We start from the raw sequence: 18,520 nt of genomic DNA on the forward strand, positions 1-18,520 counted from the left end.
GATGGAAGCTATATATAGAGAGATGGCAATCTTGCATCCCTCCTTGTGAGTAGTTGTGGCTACTCTGCCATGGCTGGCTGGTGACACAGGCTATCCAGAGTACACCTGCATAGGTGAGAAGGAAGCAAGGTTGTGTATGATTCACCAACTCCTTGTACCACAGACTTCCAGATGTACCACTACAACATTGAAGGATGAATAAAAGCTTGTGAATTGTGATGTATGCCTTTGGGCAAAATACCTGCTGTGTTTGACTCACACAGTGAAGCCAGCATAGTTCAGGTAACTACGCTGAAGAGGTCTTGTAATGAGTCATTGATGGAGAGATAGGTACACTTTTTTGTTTCTAAAAGCTATCTACAAAGTGAGGCAAACTCAGTGCTTTTGCAGACCTTATGGAGAGGGTGGGTGGTGCTCATTTTACAAAATCACTAAGATGCCTGACTTTGTCCTACCCACACCTATTCTGTTACAGGTTTCATTCACTCTCATATACACCTACTTTCAAGAACAAAGACATGTATGTGTGCACCAGTAGTCATATCAGGGTCTTTTGTGTCACACAGGAGAGGGGATATTGGATACTCATCATATGTCTTGAGTTCTTATTCACTGACAGTGACAAAATGGTTTTTGACTGAATGTGTTAGGAGTGGGTGGTGGTTTTGATATCATACCTCATATTTTGTTTCATTCCTCCACAAAAATCCTGATTTTTCTCAGTGCTCTTTTTCTTAAAGGGGTATTTTATGGCTCCAGTCCTGTTCTTCATTATCTTGACGCTTTATCTTTAGGCCAGTTTGTTATTCCTTTTTATTTTACATGAAATCACATATATGGCACTCTGTAGCAGATAACTGCTGACTTCCTTTCAACCCATGTTCTGTTGCTTCTTATGGTGTGCATGTGAGCATATGTGCACACAAACACAGATACTTTCTTTTGTACTGGTCTTAATACTTTTGTTTTAAATCTCTTGAGAAGAGTAGGAAGTAATTCACCTGAATAATTTGTGGGAAGTATTGGTATTTGCATTCCAATATTGCAACTGTGCAAATGGCCATCTGAGTCAGACTGGAATACATTCCTTTACAGTGTGCTAAGTATCAAGTTCACAGATGTGTGAAAGCTTCCTTTCTGGAAAAGAAAAGGAAAGCTCCAGCATCCGGTGCTGTGACAGATTTAGCTTGCTAGCTAAGCACTCCATCTCTAGCTGCTGACTGGGGTATTCTCCTGTCTGTGTTGCTGATCCTCTGCTCTGCCTGAGCATGGGCATTGTTCCCACAGACAGGTGTCAAGGGTGGACAGAAGACTTTCAGTTCCACAAAAATTGCTGTTGTGAGAAGGAAGACTCTAAAGGGAAAATTCTGATGATGCTGGTGAAGTAGTTTAAAAACCTCTGTGAAAACAGGACTGACTCTGAAAGAGCTGAGATTGACAGCTTTTGCTGATTTTCAACAGTTGTTTAAACTGTTTCCAATTTGCTTGAGATTTCCACATGAGCAAGTATAGTGAATCAGGAGCCAGAATACAGTATATCATTCAGGAATAAATAGCCAGGATGAAAATCTAGGCTCTACTAAAGCCAGTGAAAGCTTGGTTTCTTTTTCAGTAGACCTAGGTAAGGCATGGATGCTTGATTTACATAGGCTTATGCTATTATTTTACAGTCTGGAAGATGAGTCACTCAGACAAAGCTGCTGGCAAAACAAAAGCATATTATCCTCTTAAAATTTGCCGATTGCTCACTGTGAGACAACATTTCACAAATAGTTTTCGTCATCAAGCCATATTATGCGTTTAAAGCTATGTTACAGAATAAAGCTGAGAGCTACTTAAGATTTTTGTCTGAGGTAAGACAGGCCTATTCTATAAATGTGCCTGGATATTGTCTGCTGATTCCTGATCTCACTGGCTTGCATGTGGTTTTCAAACCCCACTGTTGCTGCAGCTACCTTCCTCTGTGTTCATGTGGCAAAAAGGAAGTAGTACTAGGTACAGCCAAGTCCTTAGTCAAAAACACTGGGAGAGCTATGCCTGGACAAATAGCTTAGATTGCAGATTTCTTGCCTATCAAGCTAAATCTTCATTGGACTACTGCTTTTTTCTTATGTTGGGGTGACAAATGGGATCCTCATCAGTCTGGAGCGCTGCTGCACTAAGTCAACTAGGTATACAAATGCACATCATGGGGCCTTCTTCAATTTATCATTAGGTTGGCTTTAGACAGATATGTTTGGTGTGAATGCAGTAGTACTTGGAAGAGTGCCAGGCCATCAACCTTCTCACACAGCCTCACAGGCAAGATGAATCCCTCTCCTCATTAGTAGATCCACTGGTCAGCAGTGTACAGCAAACTCCTTTTGTCAGTGTCTTTATTTTGGTTGAATAAATGAGCAGGGTTTTTTGTTAGATATTTTGGGTTTGTTTGGGTTTTTCTTTCCTTACTGTATACAAAATGAGTTAAAGCTCCCTAAGGATTAGAGTGAAGACAATTTATGGCAATCCCGTTCTTTAAGTCTCACTTTTTTTTTTTATTAAGTAGCCAAGCTGTTGTAGCTGTAACATGATTATCAGTACCACCATATGCCTTAAAAAGTCTCACTTGTTCTGGAGGCATGAGATTATCCAGCACTTGCAGTAAGCACCCAGCTGCAATAGCATTGTGTGAAACAGTTGTGTGTGCTGCATTGGTCAATGCTAATGGAAGCATAAAGTTCCTTATGGTAAATCTGTGGCTGGCAGCACTCTAATTAAACCTTCCTTTGAAAATAAAGGAGAGGTCTGTAATTTTGACTTCTTGTTCTGAAGGGCTTGCTTTTATTTAGAGATTTTTCCAACTTGAATTTTTAGAAGGTTTTAGGAATGCTTGAAGCAGCATAAATCTCTGAATTGTTTTTCTTTCTTCTTTTAAGACCCCACATTAGAGATTATTTTTCTGAAAGCTGATGTGTGCCCTCCTGCAAACCTCCCCTCAGGTACTCCAGCTCTAGGAACTGAAACATGCAGTTCTTTCCTTGCACTCCATTGTTGAAGCTAATTGTACTAAGCACAACTCTGTTTGCCACACGCTGATGTGGCAAGTTTGTCTTCTGTGGTCACAAGGAGAGAGCCTATTCTCATTAATTACCTATGGAGCAGTCAAAACTGCTGTGATAATTCTCATAAAGAACTGCAGAGAGTAGGAATACAAGTGATGGCAGACGAATTAGGACTTTAGTAAGTACTAATAAATATGAATGGGGTATACAAGACACATGAATTTTGTAAGTGGCGTTTTTCATGAGATTTTGGTAGTTTGGAAGATCTTCTACTGCCCTGACTGCTATAAATCTGAGCTATGTCTTCTCTAGTTGCTATGACTTTTGCTTAGACTGAGGCCTATTCTCAGGCACTGATTTTTATGACGGTTATCATAAAACTGGTTAAGAGTACTCATGTTGCAAATAAGTAAAAATCAAGGCCCATTTGTGCTTGAAATCAGCTCTCCTGGTGTTGACATTTCCTGTCTGATTGCTCCGTTTAAATAATCAGATTTGTTTGTTACAGTAAAACCACAATGGTCTTGCTTTTGGTCGTGTTCATTTTCAGACTGGTGTTGAAGACAGCCAAGAAAATGGCCAACTGTGAGTCAGCTCTTTCAACTGTATGGCCTGTGCAAAGTGTGATCTGTACCAGACCTTCCATCACATGGAGTTGCTCCCTTTATCATAACATTATTTAGCTTGGAAGAGGTTCCTGAAGATGATCTTGTCTATCACTTGCTTGAAGCTCAAAGTTAGGTGTTGCTCAGCGTCTTGTCCCAGGCAAGTTTTGAAAGTCTCCAAGGATGGAAATTGCCCAGCCAATCTGGGCACTTAATTTGATGCTGTGCCTAAAGTGAATTTCCCTTTGTCTTGTGAGAATTTCCTTGGTTTTAGGTTGAGGTATTGCCTCCTGCTCTTTTCCTGTGCACTTCTGACTTGTGTCTTCTCTACCTTCAGGCAGCAGCAGAATGAATGCAAGTATGTCTCTCCATTAACCTTTCCTATTTGTGCCAAACGAACTCAGTTCCTTCATTCTCTGCTTGTACGCAGTGTGCTCCAGATCCCGAAACATCTCGGCCTTTGGCCTACCTTAATCCAGGCAGAAAAGCATGTACTTCAGCATGAAAAGTCTCAGACCCCAAGCATCAGTGAACCTTGAGATAATCCAGAAGTCAGTTCTCCCTCAAGCAGAGGTCAATTGTATGCATATAGAGGTTTCTTCTCTAGAAAACCTTTCAGGCACCCCCAGCAACGAAACTCGTCTTTCTGACCGCTGCTCTTCCTGGGCTGCTTGTTTCACAGGGCTATTGACAGTGAGCGTTAAATATAGCACATTGCTGTGTCTGTAGAGTTAGGTCTCCTCCTTTTACTCCCACATGTTGCTTTGCATTTAATAACATGCTTCTAATTTGTTGTTTGATTGCTTGGGGCTGACAGAGCCTTCTGCAACTCTTCACACAGCTTTGGCTCTTACTTCTCTGAATAGTATGCTACTGGATGGCTCCATAGTGTGAACCATTGTGCATGCTGGGAGTGGATCTCCTAAGAAACCCATCTGAATGCTGTTAGCTCAGCAGGTCTGCACTTTGGTCATATTACAAGCAGGATAATAAAGAACTAGTCACAGCCAGTTTGGTGTTTTCTAGGTGCAGCCCACTGGCGAGAGGGGAGAGACATCTAAAGAGATGCTTCTTTTTGAGAGACAAGTAATCCCCCTCTCTTTTTTTGTTTAAAAAACCCTATAGAAACCAGTATCTTGAGAAGTTCATGGAAAGGTTCAAAGAGGGCATTGCAAATTGTTGGAAAAAAAGAGCATTTATGAGGACTGGGGTGTTATAGTTTACCTCTGCTTTTGTTTGTATGACAAAGAGAAGTATTCTGAGCCTGGCAACATCTACCCAAGAGTGATATTTTACAGTCCTTTGAAGACAAATTTGTATCTGTATTACTTGTTTTCTTATTCAAGAAGGTGAGTTTCCTATTCTTAGGAAAGAAAATCCTTCATTTTGCTGCTTGGCAAGAATACTACCACTTACCATAAACTCAGAATACATAGGTTTAAATCCCTGTTTTCTTTAATCAAAAGAAAATAGTAAAGACACTGTAAAAAGAGAATCTAAATAAAATCGATGTTCTGTTGCTTCCAGGATATATGTAAGCACAGCAAAGTGTTTTGCAGCAGAAGAATACCAAACCTCAGAATCCATTCCAAAGTGTGGGGCCCACCTAGTTTAAAGCTTTCAGGTGATTCAGGAAACAGGTAGCCTACAGGTATGTAAATAGTTCTGTTATTCAGGGATGGTGTGGGAAAATAGCAATGAGTTCTTTTTTTAAATTGTATATATGTGCTTGAAAGTTAGCACAAACCTACTATTATGACAATATAATTACACTTTTTCCACTCATCATATTTTGTACCTGTGTTGAGGCATACTCCTTACATCTGCAGCAGACACTGGTATAGAATTTTGCCATTATTTTTTTCTCTAATGTGCAAGAAGTGGTTTCCTCTTTCGTTGCTCCATCTAACTTCACTGGTTGATGTGCATCTGTATCTAGGACATGGTTATGTCCCTGTTCCTTATTTCCTCCCCTGTCTTCTAGGAGAGGCAAATTTTTTTCAAGCAAATGCAAGAGAAGGAATTGCAATTATTTCAGTCATTTCCTAGTTAAAAATACAGGAAAAAAAAAAAGAAAAGCAGTCAGAAAAGAGGAAAAAAACAAAACAGTTTTAGTTAAATGTAGGATTTTGTTTACTGCAAAGGTAATAGAACCTCTGAGGAAAGCATGTTCCATTTCAGAATTCAGACACATTTTGTTAAAAATAAACAAATAGATAAATAAATAAAACTAGTCTTCTGTGTTTGTTCTGGTAATGCTTCTATTGGTTTTAATTGGAATTTTGTAATAGCTACAGGTTGGCCTCATAGTAGTGCAAACTCATATAAGCACCAATATAGACATTGGTGCAGATTTTTAAGTCACCTTATGTTTCATTAATAATGCGTGAATTATTTTGTTTATGGGCATAATTTAATTATTGGTCATACTCATTTTGTAAGGAGTTGATTTAAAATCAACAGCATGAAACTAATTAGTTGTAGATAAGTGGTGCTCTTTGTTGCAAGCTTCCCCTTTCTTGTACTTTCTGTGCCTAGAGAGAAGGCTTAGGACAGGGAATTTAAATCCTAGAGTACTGTTAAAGGCAATTAAACAGACATTCTTATTCATTCCCTCTTCTACTGGATTGCTGATGAACAATGAAGGTTAGTATTGAACGTTCATTTTTATGGTAGTGCTTTCTTCTTGTCTATAAATGTTTCCCAACCATTACATTTAGGGATATTTATAAAAAAGCAGGATGGTTGCCTAAGGCCTCACACCGTGGCATACTGATTGAGGTCAGCACAATATGCACTAGGATTGCAGAAGCATGGCCATGTCTGTAGCTGGGTTGAATGTAAATGCTTAGTTCTTTCTGAAGGCTTTGTTGACTAGCATCTGATATATGAATGTCAACAAGCCTTTAGACACTGTAGGGATCTACCGAGAACAAACACAAGACATCCACATTGTGCATACTTTTATCCAAAGTTTCCTTGGGGAAAAGACTATGAATTGTTGACTTTTGTCCTGCTGCTCTGCTTCTGTAAACTGTCTCAGTATTACTTATGTTTTCCATATGTCTGATCTCAGTATTTCTGGCATAGATCAAACCTCCAGCAGATTGGTTTGCAAGTCTTTTTTGCACGTTAAATCTCTTGTGCAGTTATTAACTTACATGACTTTACCATCGCACCAGCATTTGCATTATTATTGAATTGAGTTGATTAATTAAGCTGGTATTTGGAAATGAAGTTAAATGCTTTCTGCCTTTAGGAGGAAATAAAATAGCTTCTTTAAGTAGCGTTTACAAATTTATCATAGTTACCCTATGCTGTGCTCATCACTGTAGTATATTGTATCTCAGGTGGTGAGTCAGTTTATCATAACGGTCCTTTCCACTGTGTAGCAGATTTTTCCAACATTTTCCAAACAGGAAGTTGAGGAACAATTTCCTGAAGGTCATATCAAGTGTTCGTAGCAAAGCATGAGTTGAAAACAACTGTTCTTTAATTTTCACTTTTTTCAGAAGGCAGACTGATCACATAAGAACAAATAAGGAAATGGGAGTTTGTCAGCTTGCTTCAAACACAGAAAAAAACATTTAGTTTTTTTTCTCTAAGATGGGGCATATGAAGTAAAACAAAATCCTATTCATGTTGTATGGCTGAGTGCATAAACCTGATCATCCTGACTCTGGTAATTATGAAATTATCACTGGTTAGACAGTTCTCAGGTACAACAAAATTTTGATCAGTTATCTCCTGGTTTTTTTTGACTGGGGAAGGTGTGAAGCTGTGGGAATGTGTCTAGTTAAGTCTAGGACCTAGAACCTTGTTTGCTGTTCTAAGCTGAAGTAGGAATTAGCGATGGGATCAAGCATCTTTCTATCTTCTGCCTCTCCATAGGAGAGTTCAGCATCCTGCTTTCCTGAAAACAGGAGGAACCAGACAAATGGGACACTTCTGTAGCTGTAAGACAACAAGACTTTTTCAACTTGAAAATGTCAACCCAAAAGTCTAGTATTCTTGCCTATACGCCCATGCTGATTCAGTCTGTGTTCTGAGTCTGGTTTTGAGTTTTCAGTCTGCTTCCCCGCATGGTCTGTCCATCCACACAATACTTATTAAATTTTTTCTTCTGTTATCGTTGAGCATGGATCTGTTTTGACTGCAATATGCCTACTGTTTGCATTTGAAGACTTCAGTCGCTTCAGGATTAAGTTCCAAAAGGAAACCTGTTGTCCTCCATCAGCCATCTTAAATGAACATCAGGAGATCATGTCAACTACGTAAAGTCACTTCTGCAAGGGCACTGTTGTTTGCCATCTTAAATGAACATCAGGAGATCATGTCAACTACGTAAAGTCACTTCTGCAAGGGCACTGTTGTTTGCTGTTGCACTACAATGCTGCCAAGAAACTACAGTTGGGTTTAGACTCCTGTGTGCTTGAAGAATAAAACACAGCCCTTGTCCAAGACCCTGGATCATCTGAGTACCCAAAGTGTGAGGGGGCAGGGAATGGCAAACAGCAAAGTGATCAGAATGGGGCACTGGGCATTTGTCTGTAAGAAAGCCTATGGAGAGAGAGATTTCCAGTTAGGATGAATGCTGGCTTTGATTTACTAGGAAAGCAGATGCTATGTGCAGGTTGAATTCAGGAGCATTCAGGTGAGCAGGGTGTAAAATACTGGAGGTAAGTTAAGGAAATTTGTACAAATGGAGCCATATCATACTTGGGGAAGGGGAGGCAGTTTTGTACCAGCTGATTTTGAGGGAAGGGCTAGGCTAGAGTCAGCTCAGCTTTGCCTAGAGGGGACCTATGTCTGCCACTGATTGACCCTTAGCAGAAAAATGTCAGAGAGCCCTGAGCTTTGGTTAATGAATTGTGAAGAAAGGAAAAAAAAAAATAAAAATATAGTAAGCTTGAAAAAAACCCAGAAATCTCTTATCTGAAAGAGATGTGGAATTGCAAGTGACTAAGGGAATATTCATGAGCATTCAAGTTGGGCCATGAAGTAAAGCCTGTCCTTGACACTAACCCCAGTTAGGCATCTGTAGCATTTGTGGGGCCATACTGACATTTGGAAGGAAATATGCTGCCCTCTTGGGTAATCCCAAGCTGTTTCTTCCCTGCTTTTGTGTTAGGAGTGTGGAGGTAACTAATACATAATGCATTCTGCTTTACAGCAAGTTGAAATAGGTAATCATTTGAAAAAAGCTCAATGTTGCATTATGCATCAGATAAACTACATTACATGTCAAAGCCATAAAGGTCTGCTCATTCTGGTAGCAGTCAGGTCATGTTTTATTGCTTATTAATCATCACAGACTAGAAAAGTGAATTTCTGTGCAAGCATTTCAGAATTCCTGCCCCAGGAGGTGGGTAGTGAAAATAAAACTGAAACTCAGAAATAGCATCCTTCATTATCTGTATATGTTTTCAGTTGGTCTTTTGCATATGTACTGCTTTCTACACCTAAATTAGACTTTTAGCTTCTTTTTTTCCTTTTTGTTTTTTTTTTTTCCAAGTGCTAAACGTAATTTTTGTTTTACAGACGTAATTTCATGTCACTCACTGCACAGTGGCTTTCTATTGCTGTTTATATTTGTCACATAAGTATCCTTAGATACGTTGTTTGCAACGCCCACATTTTTCTATTGCTGTTTTACAAATCTGTACCCATTTGTTTCACTATGTTAGCTCTTTCATGCTAGTTTGAGTCTGACACTGGAATTTCCATATGGGGTTATTTAGAGTTCAATGGCAAATAGCCTTTTCCTCTGAAGTTTCACCTTCCTCCATGATCAGACTGACTTCTTACCTGTGTGTGCCCACTTTTGCTCCTTTATCATGCACTCAAATACTGATCATTATTTTATTGTTCTCAAAATTCAAATTTTAAGACAACCCTAAAAAGTCATGAAACTGTAATACAGTTCTTAAGTCTCAGAATATATATACAGTGCTTAATGGTGTCTTGTTACTCAGCTCTTATGACCAGTTTACAAAAAATGTAGCTCCTAATTCAGTCAAGAGCATCCTTTCAAGAAAAGTCTTGAGAGAGGTGATGGGATGAGTATATGGTGAAATTCAGCCCGGTCTCTGTTAGGACAGTCTTTGTCAAAACAGTAAATGTAGCTCAGTCTTTGTCGGTGACTTCAACTAATGTGCCTAAAGCAGGGATCAGGTTTCTAAAGGAAATAGTAAGAAGTGAAGTTTATGTACTTTGTCAAAAAAGCTCTGCAATGTGATTGCCACCAAGGGACCAGTAGTGAATTCTAGGTGGTTTTAATGAGTAGTCATACCAAGAAGGCAGCACCATACTGAAAAGAAATACATCTGCAAGATACAATACAGCAACTATTCAAAATGCTATCATAGAAACCACACAAGGTGGGTACCATTCCTACAGTTACAACTGCAGTTCTTTGCTTCTTTAATTACTTCTTTGTGGCTGGGTCAGAGAACTCTGTAGCATATGTTGACATACTTGTCCTAACAAAGTTGAAAATATGGAATGGCACTGAAGAGCTTGCCCCTGCTTTTACCATCCTGGCATCACCTGAAATTTGGTTTAAGAAGAAGCTGATGCTGTACTAATATGGGTGAAAATGTACTTTTAGGTAGAAACAGCATCTCTCCAGGAGAAGGATTATACACTTTCAGTATAAATATCTGACCAAAATATCAGTATCTTCTTCAGTAGTGAAGAGACGGAACATCTGCTCTGTGTTTGCAAGATGATTCTTCCTCTCACTTGGTGTCATGTGGTGTCAAAAGAAAGCTATTTCCACAGTCCTTTTGACTTCATGTCCAACATGCTCAGAAGGTAACCGTGAAGGCTAAAGTGGGCTGTTCCAGCTCTCCCAGGCTGCAGCCTGTTCATTCTGTTGGCATGGTGTTCATGTGAAGCAGTGATGCGAGGCGTATCATCACATTCTAGGCCTGGAAACAGGTGGTCATTGGAAGGCAACTCTTATGCCTCTTATGAAGTTAGTTGACCTGGAAATTTTTTCAGGTGACTCATTTTTCCAATTATAGGGATGGCTTCAGTGAAATAAATGAGCCCAGTTAACTGAAATATTTATATCATAGCAAGGTTTTAAGGTTTTTATAAATAAGTAAAAATATTAAGCAAATTATTAAACATAAAATAGAACAAATATATATCTACCAGCTTAAAAATATTAATGTATGGCTTCATTTAAAAGTGACCAATCTCATGGAAGGCTTTAAATGGTTATATCTGGAAAGTTTAAACTATACAGACCATGAAATACAGAAGCAGGAATTTTTGCTTGCTTTTTAATTATAGAAGTCATCTGGTGTTCCTCTCCTTGTTACTTGGATCTGTGTAATTTACATTGATATGGAAAGAGAAATATGCTTCCTGTCTCTCTTTCCCCTGATTTTTGACATACTGTAGACATAGCAGTTTAAGAAAAAAATTGCATAGTATAATATACAGTAGTGTTCAAATTTGTGCTCATATGAAAAAATGCTTGAATTATTTCCTTGACATTTTCTACAGACATAGGTACAAGGAAATGTTAACTACACAGGGATTTTCTGTTATGTTATGCATCCTCCCCAGAATCTGTATTCTTGGTCATTCTCAAGCATCACACATGCTAAAATACACATTCAACGTACATTTGAGATAAAAATACTATGCGCTTGGAAGGCCATCGTCACTCTGTACTAGTATGTGCCCATAGTGCTTTCATTATTGTTCTCTGGTAGAGTGGGCTCCAGTTCCCATTGCTTCATGAGCTTCTCCAGACCTGTCAGTCCTACCTGCTGTCCTTCTGTGTTTTGATTTTTCCCCTAGCCTTTACGTTTGTCTTGCAGAGTCTTTATTAAACTGATGCTTTTTGCTCTGTCTCAAGTTAGGAACAGTCAGCCATTGAACATAAGTATGTAGGGTAAGATATAATTTATTAGCAGTGTTCCTGAAACAGTCTTCTTAGATTTACAGATACAGTGACTGAATCAGTCCTTAACAGTTTCATTAAACTGGATTTCTTGTTATTTGAAAAATCCTATTTGGCAAGTTGCTGATGCTTGCTATTTCAGTACCTTACAGTCTTTTGAGGAGACAGCTGGGTTAGGACATTAGTGAATATTTTTAGAATCCTTTAATGCTGAGTTCACAGGATTCTCTAAGTGAAGTACACTTATAAGCTAAGAAGTTTTTGAACAGGGTTTTTTGCTTTGAAGTTTCTAAGGGACTGCTTCAGTTCTAGTGCCACTAAAACTTAGAACATGTTCTGAGAGGCTATAAATAGTGGCAGTAAAACAATGGATTTCATTTGGCAAGTAGATCTTATCAACAGGAAGGTAAAGGAGGCCACTGCTTGCAGTGGGTACAAATGTGTACTGTGCTTTGTGGTTTCATAGAACTGGGTAGAAATTAGGCTTTTGTGGAGAATTTCCCACTGAAAGAACATATATTACAGTGACACAGGTTTCTATACTGGGGAAAAAAAAATAATTCAAAAATACTCTTTTTGAATTAAAATGTATGAGAGAGCTTTTGCCTATGTTAGGCTAAATATTCTTAACATTAGAGGCCTTCTTTTGTCTTTTTCCAGAATTAGGCCCTGTCATTTTCAACCAAATGTCTGTTTTTAAAGGCAATACAAATTAAACAGGGTTTGATGTTATTTTGCCGTATGTATTATTTTATTACTATTTTTATTCTATTTTGTGTTATTACATTATATTTTAATGTTGTTAGGTTATTGCATCTTTTTTCCCCTCTGCGTTTCATAGCTAGATGAAAGCATCGTTTCTACTATTGTGGCTTGTACTTTGCTTTTAAATTCTTTATTAGGGTGGTGAGGCACTGGAATAGGTTGCCCAGAGAAGTTGTGGATGCCCCATCCATCCCTGGAAGTCTTCAAGCCCAAGCTGGATGAGGCTTTTAGCAACCTGGTCTAGTGCTTGGCCTAGACCATGGCAGTGGGTTGGAACTAGATTATTGTTTCTTTTCAGCAGAAGTGGAAACACTGAGTACAAATGAAATAAAGGAGCTGTCGAACTCTTGTGTTTAGCTTAAGAGCAGTGTGGATGGTCACTGCTTGTACTCAGCTCATTTATCTTTCTCTCAAGTTATGGGAGCTTTTTTCTATAGCAGGGGGTCAGCTCCTGTAATAACCGATTGTTAAAAATGGAAAGCAATTTAGAAGGATTTTTCAGCCTTTCAAGCTCTTTAGAAACAAACACAGTTTGCAGAACTAGAGAAGAAAGGAACTGGTGAATTATCAGCTGGCCTCATGCAAGAGAGTTAAACATTGATGCTAATTAATGGCTAGTTAGCAGAGCACCATCCTGATCTCAGTGGAGGTTGCCTGGATATGGGCCATAAATCCACACTGCAAATGAGCTTGGAGAGGCTTCATTTCAGCTAAATGAGATGGTGGCCCTCAGCTGCAAGGAAGGTGCTAAGGCATTACTTATTAGATCAGAGTTTGGGACTCACAGAGCTGTTTAATTCCCTCTGGCTATGCAGCCACTGATTATTGTTGATAATTTTTCTAGGGCTTCAGTAGTTTTACACTGTGCACTGTTTTCCTCTTGCAGGCATTTGGACAGTCCTTCTCGATTCACCGCAAAGTGGCTGAAGATGGTGAAACACGTGAAGAAACTCTCCTCCAGGAATCTGCATCAAAAGAAGCTTATTACCTCGGGAAGATTTTGGAGATGCAGAACGAGCTGAAGCAGAGCAGGGCAGTGGTCACCAATGTTCAGGCAGAGAATGAGAGACTCACTGCTATTGTCCAAGACTTGAAAGAGGTAACTGGGGTGTGCAGGGAGCAAGGGGCTGAATTTTATTGGGGTATCATGGATGGCATTGCTGTGAGTCATGAAAATGCTACAAGAAGTAAAAACACTCACCTACCAGTCTTTGATCATCCCAGAAATACCTGAGAGGGCTGTAATTTAGAAAGGAAAAAATGTAAATTCTTATTTTTAAACAACAGTAACACCCCCTACGCCCTCAGTATAATAAAACCTGATTCAGGAAGATATCATTTCCAAAGCTCTCTTAGAATTTTGCATTCTATTTAATACTCCCTACATGTAAGTGAATTTTACATAAGCACATATTCTGCACACCTCGTATATTCATGCAACTCCTCTCTTTCTCAACATTTACATCATTTCTCAGGCTTTCTAGATTGGCTAGAAGTAGATAAAACTTTCACCAGTTTTCTTCTACTGCAAAGCAAAATTAAAATGCATGCTCATCTTTGGAAAATGGGTAACAGTAAGGAAGCCAAATGTTATTGGCCATTTGGGACATATTGGACATTGATTAATTTCAATGGAGAATTTAGTAATATTTAATAATTTGTCTTTTTTTTTTCCTTGAAATCTGGAACTTTAGACAGCAGGTCTTTTTATTTGCTATTGTTTCTATATCCCAGTTAGCAGAGGACTGATATAATTTTACTAGCTTAGTCTTTCTGTTTTGACAGTTAATTTGCATAAGTCATGTAGCAAAGCTCAGCACAAAGACCATGCATGAGAGGAAGGTGGCTCTGTTTCCTTCAGCTTTGCTAGCAAATTGGCTCTTGCTCACTTTCTTGGACTGTTAAATGCACACATCTTAGACTCACTAAGTGGTGTGTCCCACCACTCTGATCAGCATTAATTACAGTGAAATGGAGGGTAAGGAATACTAACTATCAAGTCCTCATCACCTGTCCTGGGTTTCTCCTAGATTTGTGACGATGTGTTCACTTTGCATGTGTCTTTTGTGCCCTGAAGAAGATGATGTTTACTGATATTTGGCTCCTGCCACTCCTGTGAGTCCCTGTGCAACACTGCTGATCTATTTGGCGCTCTCCAGTCTGCTCCTCTGGGTGTAAGCTGTTTTTGCAACCTGAGTGTCTGAGAAGTTACGCATGAGTGTGCTGTGATCTTGATGGCCTGTTCATTAAGGTGCCATCAATTCACCACACTCTTCTTTTATCCTTCTGCCATTTCTTCTGGTGCTTTCATGCACACATTCGTACCTCGTTCATGCCAGTCTTGCTGTTTCCCTTATATACTTCAGTTTTCTAAAGACAGCAACTACATACATGGGAAGACAGCACTTGGAAATCACCCCATATCTTCCTCGCGTTCTTCAGGAATGCTTAGACACACGGGCTTTCCCCACTGTCCAGCTGCTGGAAAAGATCTTTCCTAAGTGGTTCTGGGAAGTGATTCTTTCATATGTGTTTAACAAATTAACAAAGTTTATAATGTTTTCTGTAGCTGAGTGGAATGGCATTCTTTACACCTACAGAAATGTTTGGGACAGGGTTTCTCTGGATCTTAGTCCTTTACTCCCATTGAACGTTCTTATTTAATGGTTGCACTGGACTTCCCCATAATACAGAGCAGGTTTCAGTAAGAAATATATGCTATTTATGTACAAGTTGTAATTAAAATATGTGATTGTAATTGCTATTGCTCTGGTTGACAGCAGTAATAAAAAAAACCAAACCTCAATCAAACCCCCAAATCAAGTTAATATCTACTCACCCTGAAATCATATCCTAAAATCTTTATGGTAGCAGGCAACCAGCTGCTGACACACCTACCTAACCATCTGGTTAAAGCTTGCAGGTCCTTATGACCTGGGGTTTAGTCACAAATGGACAACCACGTTAGAGAAAATACATGTTTGGCTTTGTACTCTGTTCTTTTCTCTAGGGTCTCCTTGGGACTCCTTCAGTTGCAAATCTCCCTTCCATTTTCTGTCATGATTATTGATCTGCAAGTTATTCAGGAGACAGTTTCAGTACTTGTCCTCCTGAGAATATTGATTGTCCTCATTTCTTTAGAGTTAATAGTAACCCTATAATAATAAGTAGTGTGAGACCAGCTGCAATTATTTCCTGTTCTAATGTTAAATACGAACAACCCCTAGTAGTTCATTAAAGTGCAAGAATTGGATTTACTGGAATAAAAATAAGGCTGATAAACTGGTTGTTATTATTAAGATGATGTGGGACCCTGAGTACAAAGTCCTTGACTGTGTTGAACTTTTATTTTATGGAACTATAATCAATGAATTTAAACATAAATGGGATTAGTCCAGCCACTTCGTTACCAAGCTGACACCACACACTATTATGATGAATTACTTGAATATAATAAGAGAGAGAGAGTGATTGACACATGCCTCAGGGTTCTTAGGGGTCTTGTCACACTGAATTACACTGGTATTTTGCCTTGTGCTTAAGGGATTCTTACCCTTGTACCCAGTGCGGTATGCCTTGGTCCAAAAACATAAATTCTATGTCTTCAATGTCCAAATGCCTTCAGAAATGAGATCCCCTTCTACTGTAAGTGTTTATGAACTTTGCCTGGTTCAGGGTACTGCTTTTCCTAAAGGCAGGCTTAGCTTACTCCTAATCTTGACAACCACTAAGTTGGGAAAAAAATATATTACATGTCTGGTACATTTTGGGGTAAAGACAGTCATTAGAGCCTCCCACAGGTAGATTGCTACAGTGAGGAAGTAATTTTTCTCTTTAACCAGTATATTTGAAAATCTAGTTAGAGAAATACATGGGAAAAAAAAACAGCCCACGATGATCTTTATGTGAGAGATTGTGCTGAGTGAACAGCTGAGTGATGTAAAGATGGATTCTGGATTCAAGTTACCTGGCTGTATGCTGTCTCTTCCCATCCCTCCCCACCTGCCAATTCCCCCCCCCCCCCCCCCCCCCCAAGAATATGCTTTCTAGTTGTAAACTAACTCCCCCAGGTAATCACTGCTTTCACCTTTAGACTTAAAAGATTTGAAAAACTGTTGTGTGCAGCATTTTTGCACAGATGACAGAAATTTATGGTACTTATTCATGCACTCAGTCCCTTATGATACTGAAGACTGATAGCTAGGTTTTCAGAAAATGACCCCTGTTATTGCTGCCACATCCCTAAAAAACACAGTCAGTGCTTCTTCGTTGTTTCTCCGTTCTCTAGTCTGTCGTGGGAATTCTCTGCTGAATACATTCTGCTTCCTGAATTTTCACAGAAATCCATAGTCATATGAACGTGTATGAGCATTTTGTGAACCCTCAGAATACACTCGCATGAATGCTGATGGCTTTTAGGAATCTTGGGAATTCCACAGATCCGGAGTTTAAAAATTCATGCCTCTTTGCAAGTATCTGCCATATATTCACAGCTGATGTCTGCAGGGGAGCTTGACCTGGATCCCTTTTGCCATAAAAAGGAATGTATCACACAGGTCTCTGGAGATTATGCATCTCAGTCTGGGAAAGCAAAGAAACTGATTTTAATGCTCAGTGCTAAAGAAAGACTTTTTTTTTTTTAAGAACTTGAGCATTTGTTTCACCTTGATGGTGAAGGATGCACCAGGAATCTCTGTACACAGACGGCTTTCTAGATTCATGTTAAAATGATCAAAAGAGTAAAACACCAGCAGCATTACTTTGTATGCAAGAAAAATCCCTTGAGGTTTGTATAGGAATATTATTATCACATAACTAAACAAAATACACATTTTGGAAAGTAGGTAACCCTTTTTATTCTTTTTTTCCCACCAAGACTTGAGACAGGGGATGTAGGAGTTTGTCTGGAGATTCTTAAAACTGTTGTAATCAAAAAATAAACTGATTTTAAAACTGAGGCCAGAGATATAATTTTTTAGCGGTCAGAGACCAGATTTACAAAATCTGTATGTTATGATTGCCTTTCTGTGTGGAGATATCAGTATGGTTATTAGCTCATTTAACATTTTATAACCGCATATGAATAGTCTGCCTTTATTACAAATGTTAAAAAAATACTCTTTTAAAAATATATTTTTAAAATACAATATTTTTTCAATTTCTAATTCTCTGGGTTTTGTTTTACTATTTAAAAATTCTGTGTTTACTTATAGTCAGGATGTGAACGACTGATTCTTTCATTTGTGCCAGTGAAAAATCTTTATAGATGGATAAAGATAATGAAATCACTACCCTGAGAAGTTGATAACTGACAAAGGTGGTTATGCAAGCACAGATGACCCCACTTAGAAGTTGGAGCAGGAAGTTATTGTGATGAGATCATACTTCTCCTCCAGGGGTAGGCTGAATGCCTTGGAGCAGGGCATGTGATTCAAAACAGGTGGCAACTGGAGGGGAAAGAGCATGAAGCAAAGAAGGAAAACAGGTGAAACTGTAGAAAATGGAGGTGAAAGATGATGGTGCAGATTTGAGTTTGTAGGTGTCATGAGAATAGGATTAGGGACTTGTGGGAGGGCGGGTAGATGCATGCTTTTGGCTGAAGAGGCTGGCAGATATGGATCAGCTCTTTCTCCCCAGCAAAACTAGTGAAAAGGAGGAGGAATAACATAAAGTCAGGAATCAAAGGGTTAAAACTGATAGCGTGTGCTCCTAAATGTCACTGCAGCACCTGCTGGGATTGCGGAAAGAAATCGGCACCTGGATACCTGCAGTGCAGGAGTTAACAGATGAGCATGAAGGTTTATGTGATGGCAGTTTTTAACGCATGGCAACAGCATGGACCTGGGCAAAAGCAGGGAAAAAACAACAGTGAAAAAATGGGTAGGGAGAAAAATACAAATTAGTGAGGCATTATGTGCAGAAACTAGGAGAAAAAAAGTCTAGGATGATGTTGTGCAGCCCTTGAAATCAATAGCTTAACTTTTATTCACTTCAGCAGTACAAAGATCTTGTACCTCACACTAGTGAGGAAATATATGAGTGTGATAGCCTGGACAGTTTTTTTCAGAGGAACCTATGTATGATGCAAAGCGTGAGTGCTTGTGCTGGGTGAATAAGTCTAAGAAGTGTTACTGCTAGCTGTGGCCATTTCAGAAACGTAACCACCTGCTAAGTAGCCACATCTGCAT

General features: G+C 39.1%; 1 protein-coding gene across 12 annotated transcripts in view; it reads left to right on the plus strand.

The window, feature by feature from the left end:
* The window catches only part of BICD1 (BICD cargo adaptor 1), a 173,790-nt gene that overhangs the window by 72,610 nt on the left and 82,660 nt on the right, over window positions 1–18,520 (plus strand). For all 12 annotated transcript variants that reach the window (XM_061444848.1, XM_061444849.1, XM_061444852.1 and 9 more), the window contains exon 2: window positions 13,219–13,431. In XM_061444848.1, the coding sequence (XP_061300832.1) occupies window positions 13,219–13,431 (213 nt within the window). The remainder of the gene's footprint in view (window positions 1–13,218; window positions 13,432–18,520) is intronic.

The sequence above is a fragment of the Pezoporus flaviventris genome, unplaced genomic scaffold (genome assembly GCF_033815535.1).
Source record: "Pezoporus flaviventris isolate CSIRO_AGI_PZ_B2104156 unplaced genomic scaffold, CSIRO_AGI_Pfla_v1 ptg000002l, whole genome shotgun sequence".
Lineage (NCBI taxonomy): Eukaryota > Metazoa > Chordata > Aves > Psittaciformes > Psittacidae > Pezoporus > Pezoporus flaviventris.